The sequence below is a fragment of the Triturus cristatus genome, chromosome 10 (genome assembly GCF_964204655.1).
Source record: "Triturus cristatus chromosome 10, aTriCri1.1, whole genome shotgun sequence".
NCBI lineage: Eukaryota > Metazoa > Chordata > Amphibia > Caudata > Salamandridae > Triturus > Triturus cristatus.
Genome location: NC_140593.1, coordinates 1,223,291,077 through 1,223,310,868, shown reverse-complemented (window position 1 = coordinate 1,223,310,868; position 19,792 = coordinate 1,223,291,077). Strand labels below are relative to the sequence as shown.

The 19,792-nt window shown below is 53.7% G+C and overlaps 1 protein-coding gene across 4 annotated transcripts in view; it reads right to left on the bottom strand.

Annotated features, from left to right (window-relative positions):
- The window catches only part of L1CAM (L1 cell adhesion molecule), a 729,162-nt gene that overhangs the window by 120,313 nt on the left and 589,057 nt on the right, over positions 1–19,792 (bottom strand). For all 4 annotated transcript variants that reach the window (XM_085629771.1, XM_085629773.1, XM_085629772.1 and 1 more), the window contains 2 exons: positions 18,126–18,296; positions 16,913–17,024 (listed from right to left, as the gene is read on the bottom strand). In XM_085629771.1, the coding sequence (XP_085485897.1) occupies positions 16,913–17,024; positions 18,126–18,296 (283 nt within the window). The remainder of the gene's footprint in view (positions 1–16,912; positions 17,025–18,125; positions 18,297–19,792) is intronic.

Below are 19,792 nucleotides of genomic sequence, written 5' to 3'. Positions count from 1 at the left end.
ATAATCATTTCTAATGTACATTGACTTAATAATTAGCTGTTGCTGTGGTCATGTCTAAATTAGCCAGACAGCGCCACCTTGTGTCAGGCTGTCACAAGCACCAGTGTTGAATAAGGGCAGGTGACAAGCACCGGAAACCATTGGCTTAAATTAAGCACTGTCTGAGAGGTGAGGAGTCAGCACTGGAAGGATCTGTTTGTCCCCCGCCCCCTTTCACCCAGTGATCTTTCCCACTTGTTGGAATCTTCCCCTGGCGTAAGATTCTCAGAGCTTGAATTTTAATTTTCCATTATTTTTCCTTCTTCTTGGTCTCTCAGGAGCGCCTCCACTTCTCGGGGCTCAATGGCAGCTGGTGAACTTTGAAAATGGTGGGGTGTGACACTTGCCAGGAATTCACCTTGTTTCTTCAAAGTTTGCTTTCAAAGTTGCCCTTATATTAAGAATTACCATCATTGTACCATGCCAGCGTTTTGCTATGGGTACCCCCATGACAATAATAACATACAATATTCCAGTACCTACATTTTGCTACTGGAATAGCCCAAATACCATGGCTGGCCAATATGCAAAGAATTATCTTCAGTATTTCACAGGCAGCATTTCATCACAGTTTGATTTCCCCAACCCCGCCCACTCTACCCCAATGTGCCATGGCTGCCATCTCTAAAGCAAAGAATTGTCTCTACTGTGCCAGCATCAGCATTTCGCTATAGGTGTACCCTTATGTCAAATATTTCTTCCAGTATTTCAGGGTCTGCATTTTGCTTTGCCCTCCCTTATGCCACACACTCCTTCACGCACTTCCTCGCCCTAACTTAAAATTATTCACATACTCTCTCAGACTCAGATTCCCACTCAGGTTCACTCTTTCTGACACTCAAACACATTCACACACTGACTCAATCTTAATCATTGTCAATAACTCACAAACATGCTCACACATAAACTCACATGCACAGAGGAAGAACATTTTTAGGTCTCACGCCTAGCGTTGCAGTGCGCAAACCTGCTGGCGCTGCGCGAGACTTCTTGTAGGGGCTTCAGAAAGCTGACCACACGCTTGTGCGTGTGGTTTTGTTATCGTTGCAGGCTATTGGGGTTTGCATGCGTCTCTCTAACAAAGACAGCACGCAATTGGGCAAATGCGGGCGCATGTCCCGTATTTGCCCCACCCACAGCCTATTGGTGTCTGTTACCCGCATGGCCGACATCTGTTTTGCATTATCGTGCCCAGACTCATGCACCATAATGCAAAACAGATGGCCTGCTCCCTCACAAAAGCATGCACGTGCGCTCTCGCGCACCGCTCGTTATCTGTTGCTGTGCACTTCACTAATGCTTCGAGGCCAGAAGGAACAGAAAGGTACGCAAAAATATTAAGTGCCACCCCTCATTCTCGTGAAGTTGGTCGGCCCGAGCTCTGGGGCGCAAAGCCGGCATGATGTTACATTAATTCATGTCCAAGCGCTACCGGTTGGCAAGCAAAGGCAGAGGATCAATAGGAGCTGGGTGGAGCAGCCAGGACCTCCGATGCGGAAATGCCCATGACTCTAAAGCTACATCGACCCCAGAGGGTGATGCTGCTGAGGCGAGGGTGGTGGCAGATGAAGCCTCCTGATCCAGACACACCGGGACCGAGAGTACCCGCTGTGTCCATCGAGTGAGGTAGGTGGCGTGCGCGCCACTTCCCAGCCTGCCAGGAGGGAGGACCAGAATTAGCCTGGGGTTGCCCTCATTCATCTCGCAGGATGCTCACAGTGCCTCGCGCAGTTAGACTTTGCCTTGCTTGTTAATGTTTGCACATCGACAGAATCTTCTGAGAGATGCTCGTGTGCGCTCAGGATCCAGTCACAGGGATGCGGTGCGTCGAGTATAATGCACGTGTGGTTAAAACACCCCAACAGAAATCTGTGCGCAACTTGCAGGGAACAAGTATATATGTCATCGAGTGGCGGGGCGGCTAGCAGGGGTTGCCATGCTCTAAAGGAGTACCGTGGAGTTGGGTGACTAAAATTATACGTTTTTTTTTTAGCTTTAGTTGCGCAAACTAGACCCGAAGGTATCAGACCGTTTAGGTTCATTGATTTTCCCAGAATCATAGGTGTTTTGATTGTCCCTGCCAAGACTCGAACCCGGTTCCGCCGTTTCGGGGTGGGACTCCTCTAGCCATGAATGTAGAGAGGAAGAAAGCTACCTCATAGTCTCTAGAATGCGTGGGGGAAGGAGAGCTCAGAGAAGCTGTACCCCTAGTGGTCTGTAAACGTAACTGCATTCAAGAATCAGACAAGAGGCTCAGGATTTCCGGTCTCTTCCTCTGCTCATCCTAATGCCCCTTTCAGTCTCATTGGGGCGCTCACAGCAATCCCAGATTTGCAGGGCTCAGCCTTCTTCTTAAGGCTTGAACAACTGCCCTGCTGAGAGCTGTAACTAAAGACCGCTCTTCCTGACCCCGTGACCCGGAATAAAAAGAAATCTGGAGAACCAGATCCTGACGCTGCGCTCTTTCACAGGCTGCTCCTCCCGTGGCTGTTGACAGGACGGTACCACGCCTCGTAGCTACCTTTGAATTAGTTGTAGGTGCATGCCTGTGTTTAGAGGGGCTGTGACGTGTAATCTTCACTTCACACACCCTCACAAAGCAGGGGTCCGCCACCAACTGGAAACCAGCACACCTGTCCGATTGACTTTCCCTTGCCCGTCATAGAAGACATCTATGAATGTTCGCTATCCCAACCATTTCCCAAGCCACCGATGGGAATCTGAATGTTACGCCGGATAGGTCACACATACATGACTTGCACTATTAAATACGGTGGAGGGTGTGCTGCCAACTTTGCAGGTGGGGAACCAGCTTCGAGCCTTGGTATTGTAAATGGCAAAGCCAGGTTTTGAAAAGGGGAGGACGCATCTCAGTCCCTCACCCAGCTGTTTGATTGGTCTGGAAGCACCGTCCTATCAGAAGCTGGGACAGTCCTGGGGGCTCCGCCCCTGCTGCTCTGCGTGGCTCCTCATTGGCCTCAGGGACGCACAGATGTGTGACAACCACATTTTAGAAGATGTACTGGGCTGCCTGGCACATGCGCAGTGTGTCTGCTGAATACAATGGATTGTGACTGTGCGAGGAGGTCATTGTAGAACACGCTCCTCAGACAACAACAATCCATTCATCCAGCAACAGAGCGTTGTATTTTGAAACAGCACTGTGTCGCTAGATCTCCCCTCAGCCCCCTCCTCCGCCTGTCATCAGGCGCCTGGAGAGGAGGCTGAGAGGGCTGGCCTGCTGCGCTGACACTGTTCATGAAAACAGGAAACTTGTGTTTTCATGAAAGAAAGCTGTTCAGTTAACTCTTTAGCAAGAGGCAAGGGGCAGAGAGAGGTGCCTCGCAGGACACAGGGCTGCAGCTGGCTCAGACGTCAGGTTCCTGGGGCTGTCTCAGAGGCCAGGTTCCTGCAGCTAGCGGAGACATCAGGTTTTTAAGGCTAGCTCAGATGTCAGATTCCTGTGGCTGACTTAGAAGTCAGGTTCTTGGGCCTGGCACAGACGTCAGGTTCCTGCAGCTGGCTCAGACGTCAGGTTCCTGGGGCTGGTTCAGAAGTCAGGTTCCTGTCCCTGGCTCAGACGTCAAGTTCCTGTCCTTGGCTCAGATGTCAGGTTCCTGCAGCTGGATCAGACGTCAGGTTCCTGGGGCTGGTTCAGAAGTCAGGTTCCTGTCCTTGGCTCAGATGTCAGGTTCCTGCGGCTGGTTCAGAAGTCAGGTTCCTGGAATTGGCTCAGACGTCAGGTTCCTGTCCTTGGCTCACATGTCAGGTTCCTGCGGCTGACTCAGACGTCAGGTTCCTGGGGCTGACTCAGACGTCAGGTTCCTGTCCTTGGCTCAGTTGTCAGGTTCCTGGGGCTATCTCAGAGGTCAGGTTCCTGGAGTTGGCTCAGACGTCAGGTTCCTGTCCTTGGCTCACATGTCAGGTTCCTGTCCTTGGCTCAGATGTCAGGTTCCTGCGGCTGACTCAGACGTCAGGTTCCTGGGGCTGACTCAGACGTCAGGTTCCTGTCCTTGGCTCAGATGTCAGGTTCCTGGGGCTGTCTCAGAGGTCAGGTTCCTGGAGTTGGCTCAGACGCCAGGTTCCTGTCCTTGGCTCACATGTCAGGTTCCTGTCCTTGGCTCAGATGTCAGGTTCCTGAGGCTGTCTCAGAGGTCAGGTTCCTGGAGTTGGCTCAGACGCCAGGTTCCTGTCCTTGGCTCACATGTCAGGTTCCTGTCCTTGGCTCAGATGTCAGGTTCCTGAGGCTGTCTCAGAGGTCAGGTTCCTGGAGTTGGCTCAGACGTCAGGTTCCTGTCCTTGGCTCACATGTCAGGTTCCTGTCCTTGGCTCAGATGTCAGGTTCCTGAGGCTGTCTCAGAGGTCAGGTTCCTGGAGTTGGCTCAGACGTCAGGTTCCTGTCCTTGGCTCACATGTCAGGTTCCTGCGGCTGACTCAGACGTCAGGTTCCTGGGGTTGGCTCACATGTCAGGTTCCTGGGGCTGGCTCAGACATCAGGTTCCTGCGGCTGGCTCAGACGTCAGGTTCCTGGAGTTGGCTCAGATGTCAGGTTCCTGGGGTTGGCTCAGACGCCAGGTTCCTGGAGTTGGCTCAGATGTCAGGTTCCTGGGGTTGGCTCAGACGTCAGGTTCCTGGAGTTGGCACAGACGTCAGGTTCCTGCAGCTGGCTCAGACGTCAGGTTCCTGCAGCTGGTTCAGAAGTTAGGTTTCTGGAGTTGGCTCAGACGTCAGGTTCCTGTCCCTGGATCACATGTCAGGTTCCTGCGGCTGACTCAGACGTCAGGTTCCTGGGGCTGACTCAGAGGTCAGGTTCCTGTCCTTGGCTCAGATGTCAGGTTCCTGGGGCTGTCTCAGAGGTCAGGTTCATGGGGCTGACTCAGACGTCAGGTTCCTGTCCTTGGCTCACATGTCAGGTTCCTGCGGCTGACTCAGACGTCAGGTTCCCGGGGCTGACTCAGACGTCAGGTTCCTGTCCTTGGCTCAGATGTCAGGTTCCTGGGGCTGTCTCAGAGGTCAGGTTCCTGGGGCTGACTCAGACGTCAGGTTCCTGTCCTTGGCTCACATGTCAGGTTCCTGCGGCTGACTCAGACGTCAGGTTCCTGGGGCTGTCTCAGAGGTCAGGTTCCTGGAGTTGGCTCAGACGTCAGGTTCCTGTCCTTGGCTCACATGTCAGGTTCCTGCGGCTGACTCAGACGTCAGGTTCCTGGGGCTGTCTCAGAGGTCAGGTTCCTGGAGTTGGCTCAGACGTCAGGTTCCTGTCCTTGGCTCACATGTCAGGTTCCTGCGGCTGACACAGACGTCAGGTTCCTGCGACTGGCACAGACGTCAGGTTCCTGGGGCTGGGGCTGTGGTTAGGTCAGACATCGTCTAGAGACACCTGTGGTAAAATCTGGGTGCTGGAATAATGGAGGAAATCTTTGCATGAAAGAGACCTGGGAAAATAATACGGGCAGTGGCACACTGGAGGTAATTCTTGGCAGATTGGACACCCGTGGTAAAATACTGGTGATGGCATCCTATGGGTATCTTTTGGCATATGAGGCACCTGTGAAAACATTTCGGTAGTAGCGCCTCGAAGGTATTTCTTGGCGCAAAGGGAGACATTCTGTCACATGAGAGGGCGGCAACCATGACAAGTGCTGGCCCTGACACACTGAGGTGATGTTTAATGACAAGAGACACCAATGATACACGGAGGGCACACATGGAAAGATCCTGGCACTGGCATATTGTGCGCCCTCTGGCAGATGGTGCGCCCATCACAAAATGCCGGCCCTGAAGAATGGAGCTAGCTTTTGACATATACTGGAATTCATAGCACACTTAGAAAAAAATGGGGTTCACTCCTGGGAGCGTCAGTTTCACTGTCTTGGCACACCATGAAAGGGTTTGAAAATGTAATGCGGGCCATATCAGAGCCTATGACTTCTTAGCCAATGTATGTGGCATTGCGCTTTCACATGCGCTGTAGGATGGCATTCTTTTCAGCATTCTCTTGGGGGGGGGAAATCCCTAGTAGATGCCTGGCGTTTTCACTTCGGTCGCTCACTACCATACAACGCAAGTATTACGTCACAGAAATTTCAGAGAGCAAGTTGCACTGTAACACAGGTAGTATGTAAAATAGATGTTTGTCTGTCTTGTGTTGTTATATTAATCATGAAGTTAGTATGGAACTTCTGCGATATCAATTATTGGGGTATTATCATGATTAGGGTCATGTGACATGACTCCCTAGAAAAAAAAATCAGAGTCGAGGGTCATAGGACATCTCTTCCTGTGATGTCATTAAGATCAAAGGGTGTGTGATGTCACTTCTGCTGCCCCTGGTGTTTTGGTGAATCGACGCCCATGACGCAAACGCCTGTGTCCCAGTGGCGACGCACAGGGGAGCTGTGCTCACTGAGTGACAGCTCCACGTGCCGATGCGCCCTGCGCATGGAGCAGGGTGCACGGTTTGAACCTGCGACAGTGCTGCACGGCTGCCCGTGCTGGGGGCACGGGAGGGAATGAGGCGCTTGTGAACACTGCGTGCACCACAGTGAGCTGCCAGGCGTGCACCCCACCGTTCCAATGCACAGCCTTGAGATGCAGAGTCTTGTGTTGCCACCAGGTGGCAGAAGACCAGTTGAGAGAAGAAAGCAGCCTGCAGGTGGGGTAAGTGTCCGTTCAGAGACCCTGCGTGGCTTTCATTGGCAGGATTGATTGTGACCTCATCACACAGGCACTACCATCTCCACGGGGCGCTGGTTTCAGGTTCCAAAGTGGCGCACCCCGACTGTTTTAAGCAGCGTAAAGTTTTTATTTTCCAGTAACCCCACCTTAAGATGGGGCGAATTCTGAAAGTTCATGAGACTAACTGTGGAACAAGCTCTGGAAGGGACACAAGGTGCAGACACCTGCGACCAACTAAAGACAATTGAAAGTTAGGGCAGGGCAAGCTTATACCTTCATCCTCGATTCTTGTACGTTTGTACATTGTGTACAGTTGTTCTACTATACACCATGACACAAATGATGGGGTTATATAAGGTTTGGGAGATGTGGAATAACAATTGTAAAACGTCCTCTGCTCCCTGTGCAGACCTGCTAAAGATGTCTGGGCTCAGTCTAGATCTCTGAGCAAAGAGGAGTTTGTGAATAATCCTTAATTCAGAGACATGTGATGAACGTCGCCTCCTCGCTGTTTCCCTGTGACAGGTTTCAGCAGGTAAAACCCGCTGAAATGAGTGGCGTAACGAAAGTTGAGGGGGCCCCCCTGCCACGCACACCAAGGGGCCCCCGCTCCGGATTTAATCCGAGCTATTGGGCCTGAGTACTGTGCTGAGGGGGGCCCCTGCAGCTCCGGCCGCCCCGCACCGCCAGGGATGCGGGGGCCTGTGTTACGCCCCTGGCTGAAATGTATTAGGCAGAAAGGAATGAAAACGAAACAGCGTAACATTTGGGGTGTTGAATTCAAGTTTTGTCTGTAATGCTTTATTGCCCGGTTGAAAACTTGGATTAGGAAGTATTCCCCAGACCTAGTAAAAACCTCCCCTGGGGTAATGTGTCGCTACCAGGTGTGGTAAATACTCCAGCCTGTTACCCTCAGCTGGGCGCCCGGGACTAAATAGGGCAAAGGGGGCATTGCCGATTTGTGGCACATGTCCTGCATTCGACCAGCTCTATGAAAGGGCTTTCCTATCTCTGCCGCCTCCTGAAAACTAATCTCTTCCAGGCAGGATTCCTTCCTGTCCAGTCTCGCCTTGCCTAGTTGCCCCCAAAACTCTCTTATTTATAGGGGGAGAAGTGAAAACCTAGAAGTGTCATGCAAGGAAAAGTCAGGGAATTTCACACTTAACGACAAAATGCCAAGTGCCTGATTTAACCCAAAGTGCTGCTTCACTTGCCCAATCATTGCCCCTCCCAAGATGGAGGAGCTCAGACTGCAGGTCGGTGTGCTTACCAGTGTTCTTTCTGGTCTACCCCAGCACTGAGAGGGAGTGAAGACACCATAGTCGCCGCTTCTCATCTCATTTCCAACGTGCCAACAACCCTATCTAGGGACTTCTGGCAGGAGGCAAACAAGAGGTTTGTGGGGATGCTGCAAGGATGGCGCGGTGCGGTTAAGCGCCATGTTTGCGCCGCCGCACTGACGCGCGAACATTCCCCCTGCTGCGTAAAATACTGATTTGTCCCAATTAAAAAAAAACTTTTATAGATTTGTGAATTGAAAGGCTGGCCATGTTTGAAAAAGATGTGGTTAGTCTAAATTGGCCTTTAAGTGGTGTGCAGCACTTAAGAAACACTGAAAGAGGGACTATTGAACGAAACCATCAGGGATGCAGATGTTCAAAGCTGCTCTTCTCAGTGTGGGCCTCGGTATCGAGCAGGGAAATTCATTACACCCAGGGGCACTGGAATTAATTGAGTGCAGCTGCACTGTTTTTGGAATATTTATGGTTCTGCCACATTTGCCACATAATGCATCACCTGCCGCATAACCTGCAGATTTTAACAAGTAAAAATAGTTTCGAACTCAAATGGTTCAAAAGTTATGAAAAATGCAGAAACACGTGTTGCCGCACATTGGAAGTCCCTTCTCAAAGGTTGACGGGTGTTGGACAGGCCACATGAAGGGCTTGCTCCCTCCCCGCATGACAAGGCCCAAGCCCTGGACTCCCAGGTGTTACCCACAAGGGCAACCCGCACCCCGTCTCCCAACGGAACTCCTGCCCCCGGACAGCCATGTATCATGGGGCCGAACCACTACCGGCTCCCCCGGCCGGATCAGCCGCCATCTTGGACACTGCGCCACGAGGCCGCGTGGCCTCAGCTCGACCCTAACCCTGGGCCTGGCCCGGCCCCGACATCCCGGCACCACCATCCACCCAGGAGGTGAACGGACCACTTGGCAGGTCAGTGGGAGAAAGAAGTGTCGATGGCTCTCCCCTGCCAGGTGCCGATCGCCCTCCAGCTCCCCCAGGCGCTGGCTCCACCCCCTGCTGGGTGTCTGGACTCCCTCATCCCGGACCCCCCGACCTCCAAGTGCGAGGGTCCGGACATCAAAGGGCGCCAGACCTATAACTAGGGCAGCTCCAGAGCAGGAAGGCAGTTGTATCCTGGAGTCGAGAGACACCGAGAAGAACTCAGCCTTGACGGACTACTGGCGCTGCCGTAGCCCTGCCTTGTGAAATATCGTCCTGCCTGCTGGCGCTGCCGCGGCCTTCTGCATCATCCATCCTCGTCGGGAACTGCTGGCGCTGCCGCGGACCGTTGTAACGACCACCTTCATCGGGACCTGCTGGCGCTGCCGCGGACCGTGTAACGACCACCTTCATCGGGACCTGCTGGCGCTGCCGCGGACCGTGTAACGACCACCTTCATCGGGACCTGCTGGCGCTGCCGCGGACCGTGTAACGACCACCCTCACCGGGACCTGCTGGCGCTGCAGCGGCCCGTCCAAGCTAGAACACCGAGCTCGAGGATTGTGAGCTATCCACCATACCATCTCAGCTACCAGATTGGTAACCAGACTGTCCCGCTACCCCCTTTTCCCAAACCAAGAGACTAGAATCGAGGGGACCCCTGAGTCCAGACCTCCTTGTACCATTTCATCGTACCTTAAGAAATCACCTATAAAGAACGTTAAATCCTATCCTTGTGTGGTGTATATCTGTGGGGGGGAAGTTATTCATCTGTACGATCGCTGGAGACGGCTCTCCCCGGAGACCTCTCCCCTTGTCCTCGGCCGACCCTCCCGGTCCGTCTAACATTGGTGGCCAGCGGCGCGATCCGAATCAACGCGTAATCGTACAGAGAGTAGCTCACCCCACGACAAAACAACGATGTCAACCAAAGAGAGCGGATCCACCGAGAAATTCCAGATGGATAAATTGGAAGAGTATAGCCATCGTGAACTGAAACAATTCTGCATGGAACTAGGCATTGCTACCACCGGCCTGAGTACCAAAGACGATTTTAAGCACGCCATTGAGTCGTGGGCGGAAACCGGGGTCGCCGGATCCCCAGACCAAAACGGTGCAGCATCGGAGAGGAACGCCACGGCTCCCGAGGAGCGAGGAACGGGCCTCTCGCAGGAAGAGATCCAAGAAAGAGAAAAAAACAGATTACATGAGTTGGAAATGGCACGACTCAAAATGGACGGTGAACTAAAATTAGCCGAGCGAAAACTGAACCTAGAACATCTGCGGCTCCGAGAAGAACGGGAAGAAAAACAGAGGCAGAGAGAGCTCGAAGAAAAAAGACTAACATTCGAACACGAGCGCAAACTGGCAGAAATAGAACTACGGAAGCAGAACAAAGAACCGGAGGTGCCTGAGCGACCGCGCACCCCGGGAGCAACCGAAAAGAAAGTCCACATCCCCAAGGATGTTGTCCGAGAGTATGTCCGAGAGGACGACATACAACAGTGGTTCAAAGCCTACGAGATCGCCATGACCTCCCACCGGATCGATCGGAGTGACTGGGGAGCCGGCCTATGGGGGAGGTTCGTCAACGAAGGCCGCGATGCCCTACTGCAGCTCCCAGACCATCAGATGTCATCCTATGACCACATGAAGGCTGCCCTCCTCACCCGATATGGGCTCACACCCGAAATGTACCGCCAGAGGTTCCGAGACTGCGCCCGGATCCCGGGTACAACTTGGGTGGAATATGTCAACTATTTCAGCCGAGCCTTCGAGGGTTGGATCAAGGGAAGCCACGTAACGACCTACGAGCAACTTTTTAATCTCATGGTGTGGGAGCACCTGTCTAACAACTGCTTCGTCGAGCTCAGGCAGCACCTCCTCGACAGTAAATTGACTGACCCACGGCAACTCGCCGCCGAAGCTGACTGGTGGGAAAGCACCCGAGTGGGCCGGAGAGGGCCACACGAGCAAAACCGGAACAACCAAGGTCAGCACCGTACCCGAGGAGGAAGAGGAGGCCAGGGGCGAGGGAGAGACACCGTCCCGGCCACGCCCGCGGCCAGCACCCCGCCGGGGCCGGCCGGCCGGGGCAACCCCCCGATGCGCCCGGGGTTCCGAGCCAACGTCACGTGTCACCGATGCCAGCGAGTCGGCCACTACGCCAATGACCCGAACTGCCCGCAGAACCAAACGCCAAAACCCCGCCAGGTAGCTGCCGCCGCCCTGGGGGGAGAACAAATCTCCGAGGAACAAGAAGAATATGAGCAGGCACAACAAGAGTGGGAACCGGCCGCCATGGTTCTAGCGTGCCTAGGGGGAAAAGACATGGTCCCGCGGGCTCCCCTACCCGCCAACACCAGAAAATATAGCCAGTGGGTGAACATTAATGGGCGCCGGGCCGAAGCCCTACGTGACACAGGGGCCAGTGTGACGGCCGTCCGCTGTCACCTGGTAAAACCAGAGCAGATCCTGCCGAACATTCTCTGCCCCGTCCGCTCAGCCGACAATTCCGAGAGTCTATGTCGGATGGCCTGCGTCCCCTTCGAATGGGGAGGGGTCTCCGGCATGTTGAAGGTGACGGTCCGGGATGATGCCCCCGTGGACTGTCTCCTGGGGAATGATCTTGAGAGTTCCCCGTGGGCCGCCGTCGAAAGAAGAGAGCACCTGGGGATGCTGGGCCTCCCGGACTGGGCGTGCGTAACCACCCGGTCCATGGCCGCCCGTGCCATCCCCCGACCAGAAGAACCAGAATGGCCTGCACCTCCTCCCCCGATCGCTCCAGTAGAGGACACCGACTATACCGGCCCCCCAGAGCCAACCCCCGAAGGGGTCGCCCAGCCCCAGGACCTTCCCGGCCTGGCTCAGTGGCGTCAAGAAGGGGGGCCCACCCAGGAACAGTTCCGCCAGGAGCAGAAGACCTGTCCCTCTCTCGAGGGACTCCGCCAGCAAGCCATCGCCCAGAGCGCAGGGGACTCCACCGGAGCCCATTGGGTCTATTGGGATAACGACCTGTTATACAGTGAACAAAGAATCGCGGAGTTAGGGGCCAGTCGAGTGCTGGTGGTGCCCCTCCGTTTCAGAGACTTCCTGCTAAATTTGGCCCACGATGTCCCCCTGGCTGGACACCTGGGCCAGGACAAAACCTACAGTCGCCTGGTGACCCACTTTTTCTGGCCGAGGATGCGAAACGACGTCCTCAACCACTGCCGGTCCTGCCCCACGTGCCAGGCCAGCGGGAAGAGCGGCCGCAAGCTCAAAGCACCTCTGCAACCCTTCCCAGTGGTCACCACCCCGTTCGAGAGGGTAGGAATAGACATTGTGGGGCCCCTGGACCCCCGCACAGCACAAGGACATCGGTTCATCCTGGTACTGGTGGACCACGCCACCCGCTACCCCGAGGCTGTGCCCCTGCGAACTGTAACAGCTCCGGTGGTCGGCCGGGCCCTAATGGGGATCTTCTCCCGGGTGGGCTTCCCCCGAGAAGTCGTCAGCGACCGAGGCACAAACTTTATCTCGAAATATATGAAGTCCCTCTGGCAACAGTGCGGGGTCACCTACCGATTCACGACCCCCTATCATCCTCAAGGGAACGGACTAGTTGAGCGATTCAACCGCACACTCAAGGGAATGATTGGGGGATTGGAAGAGCCCCTCCGTCGCCAGTGGGATGTACTACTTCCGTGCCTCCTCTTCGCCTATCGAGAAGTTCCCCAGAAGTCCCTCGGTTTTAGCCCTTTCGAACTCCTGTACGGGCACCCTGTGCGAGGGCCTCTCAGCCTAGTCAAAGAAGGTTGGGAGATGGCCCCCCTAAAGACCCCTCCAGACGTCTTCAAGTACCTCCTGGCACTACGCAATCAGACCCGGCGATTCAGGGAAATGGCAAAAGCGAATCTTGAGGCCAGTCAGGAGGACATGAAAAAATGGTACGATCAGAATGCCTCCTCCGTCGAATTCGAACCTGGTCAACAAGTGTGGGTGATGTCCCCCACCGAACCATGTGCCTTGCAAGACAAGTGGACGGGGCCCTTCAAAGTGGTCGAACGCAAGAGCCCCGTCACCTATCTCATCGATATGGAGTCTCCCCGGAACCCCCTCCGGGTCCTCCACACCAACAGACTCAAACCCCACTTTGTGCGCTCGGAACTCAGCCTCCTGATGGCTACAGACAGTGGGGCGGAAGAAGACTCTGAGCCTCTCCCTGATCTCCTGAAGACTCAGGAGAAAGACGGTTCCGTGGACGGGGTCCGGCTCTCCGATGCCCTCACCCCAGAGCAACGCCAGGGCTGCCGGGACCTCCTGCTGCAGTTTGCTACTCTGTTTTCCCTCACCCCAGGGATCACCCCCTGGTGCTTGCACGACGTGGACACTGAGGACAGTCCCCCTATCCGACACCGGGCCTACCGCGTACCAGATCGGGTGCGGGCCTGCATCCAAGAGGAAGTGTCCAAGATGCTCACGCTCGGGGTCATCGAGCCCTCGGACAGCCCCTGGGCCAGCCCGGTCGTGCTGGTCCCCAAAGCCGCTGCCCCCGGCACCACTCCTGAACTCCGATTCTGCGTCGACTATCGGGGCTTGAACGCTGTCACCAGGACCGACGCTCATCCCATCCCCCGAGCGGAGGAATTGATCGACCGCATGGGGGCCACCCGCTACCTCAGCATCTTCGACCTGACAGCGGGCTACTGGCAGATCGGTCTCACACCCCGGGCCCAAGAACGGTCCGCCTTTTCTACCCCCGATGGCCACTACCACTTCAAGGTCATGCCCTTCGGCATGAAGAATGCCCCAGCTACTTTTCAGCGTCTAGTGAACCAGGTCTTGGCGGGGCTCGAAGAGTTCAGCGCCGCCTACCTGGACGACATCGCTGTATACAGCCGCCACTGGTCCGACCACCTCCACCACCTCCGAGAGGTCCTGCAAGCCCTCCAGCGGGCCGGCCTCACAATCAAGGCCGGCAAGTGCCAAATTGGTCAGGGGTCCGTGACCTACCTCGGACACCAGGTGGGAAGCGGTCTGGTGGCCCCTCTGCAACTCAAAATTGCTGCCATCCAGTCCTGGCAACCCCCAGTCACGCAGACCGAGGTCCGAGCCTTCTTGGGACTCACCGGCTACTACCGGCGGTTCGTGAGGGACTATGGCAGCATTGTGGGGCCCCTCACGGGTCTCACGTCCAAAAACCACCCGAAGAAGATTAACTGGACCCCCGACTGTCAAGCGGCCTTCGAGAAGCTGAAAGCCGCCCTGTGCACCGCCCCTGTGCTCCAGGCCCCCGATTACAGTCGGGAATTCATTGTGCAAACGGACGCCTCCGACCACGGCATCGGGGCGGTTCTCTCCCAGCTGAACCCCGAGGGTCTTGACCAGCCGGTGGCCTTCATCAGCAGACGCCTCCTGGCCCGAGAACAGCGCTGGAGCACAATCGAGAGGGAGGCCTTCGCAGTAGTGTGGGCCCTCAAAAAGCTCCGGCCCTATCTCTTCGGTACCCACTTCCGGGTGCAAACCGATCATCGACCCCTGCAGTGGCTAATGCAGATGCGGGGGGAAAATCCAAAACTATTGCGCTGGTCCATCTCCTTGCAGGGGATGGACTTCACTGTGGAACATCGACCGGGCCAAGACCACGCCAACACAGATGGCCTGTCACGCTTTTTCCGCCTCGACGAGGAGAGTCCCCAAGAGGATGGGTGACTCTCCCCGCCTTCAGCTGGGGGGGACGCATGTTGGACAGGCCACATGAAGGGCTTGCTCCCTCCCCGCATGACAAGGCCCAAGCCCCGGACTCCCAGGTGTTACCCACAAGGGCAACCCGCACCCCGTCTCCCAACGGAACTCCTGCCCCCGGACAGCCATGTATCATGGGGCCGAACCACTACCGGCTCCCCCGGCCGGATCAGCCGCCATCTTGGACACTGCGCCACGAGGCCGCGTGGCCTCAGCTCGACCCTAACCCTGGGCCTGGCCCGGCCCCGACATCCCGGCACCACCATCCACCCAGGAGGTGAACGGACCACTTGGCAGGTCAGTGGGAGAAAGAAGTGTCGATGGCTCTCCCCTGCCAGGTGCCGATCGCCCTCCAGCTCCCCCAGGCGCTGGCTCCACCCCCTGCTGGGTGTCTGGACTCCCTCATCCCGGACCCCCCGACCTCCAAGTGCGAGGGTCCGGACATCAAAGGGCGCCAGACCTATAACTAGGGCAGCTCCAGAGCAGGAAGGCAGTTGTATCCTGGAGTCGAGAGACACCGAGAAGAACTCAGCCTTGACGGACTACTGGCGCTGCCGTAGCCCTGCCTTGTGAAATATCGTCCTGCCTGCTGGCGCTGCCGCGGCCTTCTGCATCATCCATCCTCGTCGGGACCTGCTGGCGCTGCCGCGGACCGTTGTAACGACCACCTTCATCGGGACCTGCTGGCGCTGCCGCGGACCGTGTAACGACCACCTTCATCGGGACCTGCTGGCGCTGCCGCGGACCGTGTAACGACCACCTTCATCGGGACCTGCTGGCGCTGCCGCGGACCGTGTAACGACCACCCTCACCGGGACCTGCTGGCGCTGCAGCGGCCCGTCCAAGCTAGAACACCGAGCTCGAGGATTGTGAGCTATCCACCATACCATCTCAGCTACCAGATTGGTAACCAGACTGTCCCGCTACCCCCTTTTCCCAAACCAAGAGACTAGAATCGAGGGGACCCCTGAGTCCAGACCTCCTTGTACCATTTCATCGTACCTTAAGAAATCACCTATAAAGAACGTTAAATCCTATCCTTGTGTGGTGTATATCTGTGGGGGGGAAGTTATTCATCTGTACGATCGCTGGAGACGGCTCTCCCCGGAGACCTCTCCCCTTGTCCTCGGCCGACCCTCCCGGTCCGTCTAACAACGGGTCACCTTTTTGTTGCTCATTTCTGTGTTTAGGTGTGAAACTGGTACTAATGAGGGGCAGCCAATGCCCGGACAGAGTTAAAAAGTGTGAAAATGACAAAATAATGAAGTGATACTATCAGAAATTGTGCCGCATTACACCTCATAATTCTTGTCGCATAATTTAGTACGCTTTTCAGCATAATTTGGCCCTCTCCTGCCGAATAATTCAAGTGACACCGATTATGTCGTAAATATCACATCCAAAATATTGAGATGTTCACAGGTTGTCTACTCGCAACTCCACATACATGTACCGGGACCATGCATGTATCCTCCAGGTACCTAGAAGTGGAGTTAAGCCTAGTGAATCTGTACTTCCATGCATGCTTTTATCTTTCAAGATCTTGGGTATGATATTAGGGTCTCTTGATATCTTGACATTCCCTGCGCTATATTCAAGATTAGAATCGCTTTTCTCTGCGTTCGCAATCGGGCCAGCAGCACTGGGGCAAGACAGCAGCAGACTTTCAGCATGTTTGCCAGTTCACAAACAGATGTATGGGGTTTATACTTGAGTGACGTATGTACTGGTATGTAACAGTTTCTTGCAGAGCGCATGGCTGCCCAGAAACGGGCTTCCCAGCGCTAACAGGGTGTGTGAGGGTGAAAGTGCGCTGATTACACACAAAGGTACTGTAGGTCTGTGACTCTCGTGACGTGTCCAGCTGTCCTACAGTGTGGCCCTAAGATTTCAGATGACATGAGACCAGCTTTGGGGTGCCTTCAGGGGGGTCCTACCTTGTTTCCAAGCCAGGCGTAGAGCTCTGGGTTCAGAAACATCACTCTACACACAACACGTGACATGATTCGTGAGAACAGCTCAAACAGTTTGTAGCTCAGACACTCGGTGCCAACTTCATGCCAAGACAATTGTCCAATTTCCCCAAATGTTGAAGCTTTCTGGACCCCAATCTCGTGACCACTCGGGTAAACCAATGCAACCATGAGTACTGAGACGTACATGGCTCAGTCCACAAACGCCCATAGACGCAGCCTAGGGAGAGTGTGTTACCCACACCAGCCGTGGCGGTGCACACTTACTATCCTTCTGCAATGCACTCCAGCTGCAGCGGGGACCCTCTCAGCGCCAGATGTGAGCTGCTGGACCCCAGCGGCATCAGGAACCGGGGCTCCTGGAACTTCACAGAGTTGGCTGCAGAAAGGAGAAGGGACAGAGGGACAACTTGTAAATGAAGGAACTCACTGACACTCATACACAAAGCCCATGCGTGAAACGAGTGCACGTTAACCCCTTCAAGGCCTCTCCCGGGGCTTCACACACCTTCCGAGGGAGATCACACCCAAGGTTTTATTCCAGGCAACCTATAACAGAGTTACAGACCACTCTCTCAAACAGAAATGTCAGCTAGGGTTCTGGACACGTCACAAAGCCTCATCTAGCGCTCTGAAGCAGCTGCAAAATACACAGCTCCTATAAAAAACCCAATGTATATATGCATTTCTTTACATACGTTGTGGTGTTGTTTTCAGATCTTTGCAGGCTTCACCTTGTTGGCAAAAGTTGCAAAGGTGCAAAAACATATTAAAAAAACAAAGGCTATAAGAGGGAATCCCCGAAAAAAACTCTAAAAAAAACTTTCACAGAAGAACTATTTTGGGGTGAAAACGTTTCTGCAGTAGTGATTTTCACATGTATGGAATCTTTTGGCAAACTGACAAGATATGCAAACTTTACAAAACTTCAAGGGTGAAATGTAAAGTTCACTCCCCCTAGATTCTATTTATTGTCTCTATTATGAATTGTTTGCAGTGAACAGAGTCTGCTGCCGCACACAGCAGGTGCATTGCCTGCCGTGTAAGGAGTCTAAAGACTACACATATGTAAACTTTGAATTACGCTCTAGTAATGTATTAATTTTGTATGTCACAACATTTTTAAAATTCACTATACTTTGAATTATGCGATTTTCAGTCATTTTCTGCTTGCAGAAGACTGGCTTATGTTTATAAAAAAACTCCCCATTGCACACTGTGCTTGAACCACATTCCTGTCATTTTCTCACATGACTGCTCTATAGGAGGTCTGCACTTCTGACATTTCATGGAAGATCTGGACAACTCCCACTTCGAGTCATTCTTGTATGTTACGTTTCACAGAATGTATGTAAAATGTAACCACATTTCATGACGGAAAGGAGGTGAAATCACTCACCACTACCGAGAGGCTTCAGATAATGAACACGCTATGGGTCCTTACCCAACCAGAAGTGTCGAAGATTGAACGCAAACTTACTCGGGATAACCTGCAGCCTGATTGGCTCCTTCTGGATGATGGTGCGCGCCTGTATGAAGTGGGCGTGGCATATGTAGTCTGGCTGGCTGTCGTTGGCTACCACATTGGCAAAGTACAGCTTCCCATTGAGTCCCATCGACACACGTTCATCCTGGGTGATGTGGAGTAACTCTGGAGTAAGGCAGGAGAAAAAAGTATTGATCCGACTGGGAAATAAGAGGCGATGTTGAACAAGAGAGAAGAAAAGATGAAACGGCGGGCGGGACAACAGACAACAAGCAACCAGCAACAGGCGAAAACAGGAGAGACATAAGGCCTGATTCACAATGGTAAAGTGAGACTTTTGGTCTAAGTTTAGAGCAAACGTCTAACTTTACTACTACTAGTATCTTTATATCCGCACTTCGCCCTGAGTGGGGAGATTCCACTACAATTCCACGACAGAGTGCGACATAAGATACTACTCATAACTTACCTATGTGGATACCGAAAGTTGTAAACGTTGTGCCCGATTCACAAACATAAACGAGGCGTTTGGTCTAAACTTAGAGCAAACGTCCAAGTTTATGTCTTTGTGAATTCACAAAGGGCATTTACGAATACCACCTTTATGTCCGCACTCGGGACAGAACTCCGTCCCAAGTGCGGACCTAATGATAGCAGTGAAATTAAATTATGATTTATAAAGCGCACTGATACCCAGGGGTGTCTGGGTAGTCAGCTAGATAGTACTCTTAAACGCCTTTTGTGAACTTCCAAACACCTCAGTTTACCTTTGTGACTCGGGCCCTTAGAGCTTTGGTCTAAGTTTACCCTTGTGATTCGGGCCCTAAGTTTACCACTGTGACTCGGGCCCTTAGAGCTTTGGTCTAAGTTTACCTTTGTGACTCGGGCCCTTAGAGCTTTGGTCTAAGTTTACCTTTGTGACTCGGGCCCTTAGAGCTTTGGTCTAAGTTTACCTTTGCGACTCGGGCCCTTAGAGCTTTGGTCTAAGTTTACCCTTGTGATTCGGGCCCTAAGTTTACCACTGTGACTCGGGCCCTTAGAGCTTTGGTCTAAGTTTACCTTTGTGACTCGGGCCCTTAGAGCTTTGGTCTAAGTTTACCTTTGTGACTCGGGCCCTTAGAGCTTTGGTCTAAGTTTACCTTTGCGACTCGGGCCCTTAGAGCTTTGGTCTAAGTTTACCCTTGTGATTCGGGCCCTAAGTTTACCACTGTGACTCGGGCCCTTAGAGCTTTGGTCTAAGTTTACCTTTGTGACTCGGGCCCTTAGAGCTTTGGTCTAAGTTTACCTTTGTGACTCGGGCCCTTAGAGCTTTGGTCTAAGTTTACCTTTGCGACTCGGGCCCTTAGAGCTTTGGTCTAAGTTTACCTTTGTGACTCGGGTCCTTAGAGCTTTGGTCTAAGTTTACCTTTGTGACTCGGGCCCTTAGAGCTTTGGTCTAAGTTTACCCTTGTGATTCGGGCCCTGCATTTTGTCACACTTAAAGTATCCCACCGGTAGCACTGCTCACACACTACAAAATGCCATTCACAAAGCGACGGGAGGAGAACTCCACCTGCGCTTCTCTCGTCTTTTCTTTGCGGAGATCTCCGCACACATGGGTATCCAATCTTGTATTAAATGTAAGATGGACCGAGGGATGGTAGGAAAATGTGGGAAATGTA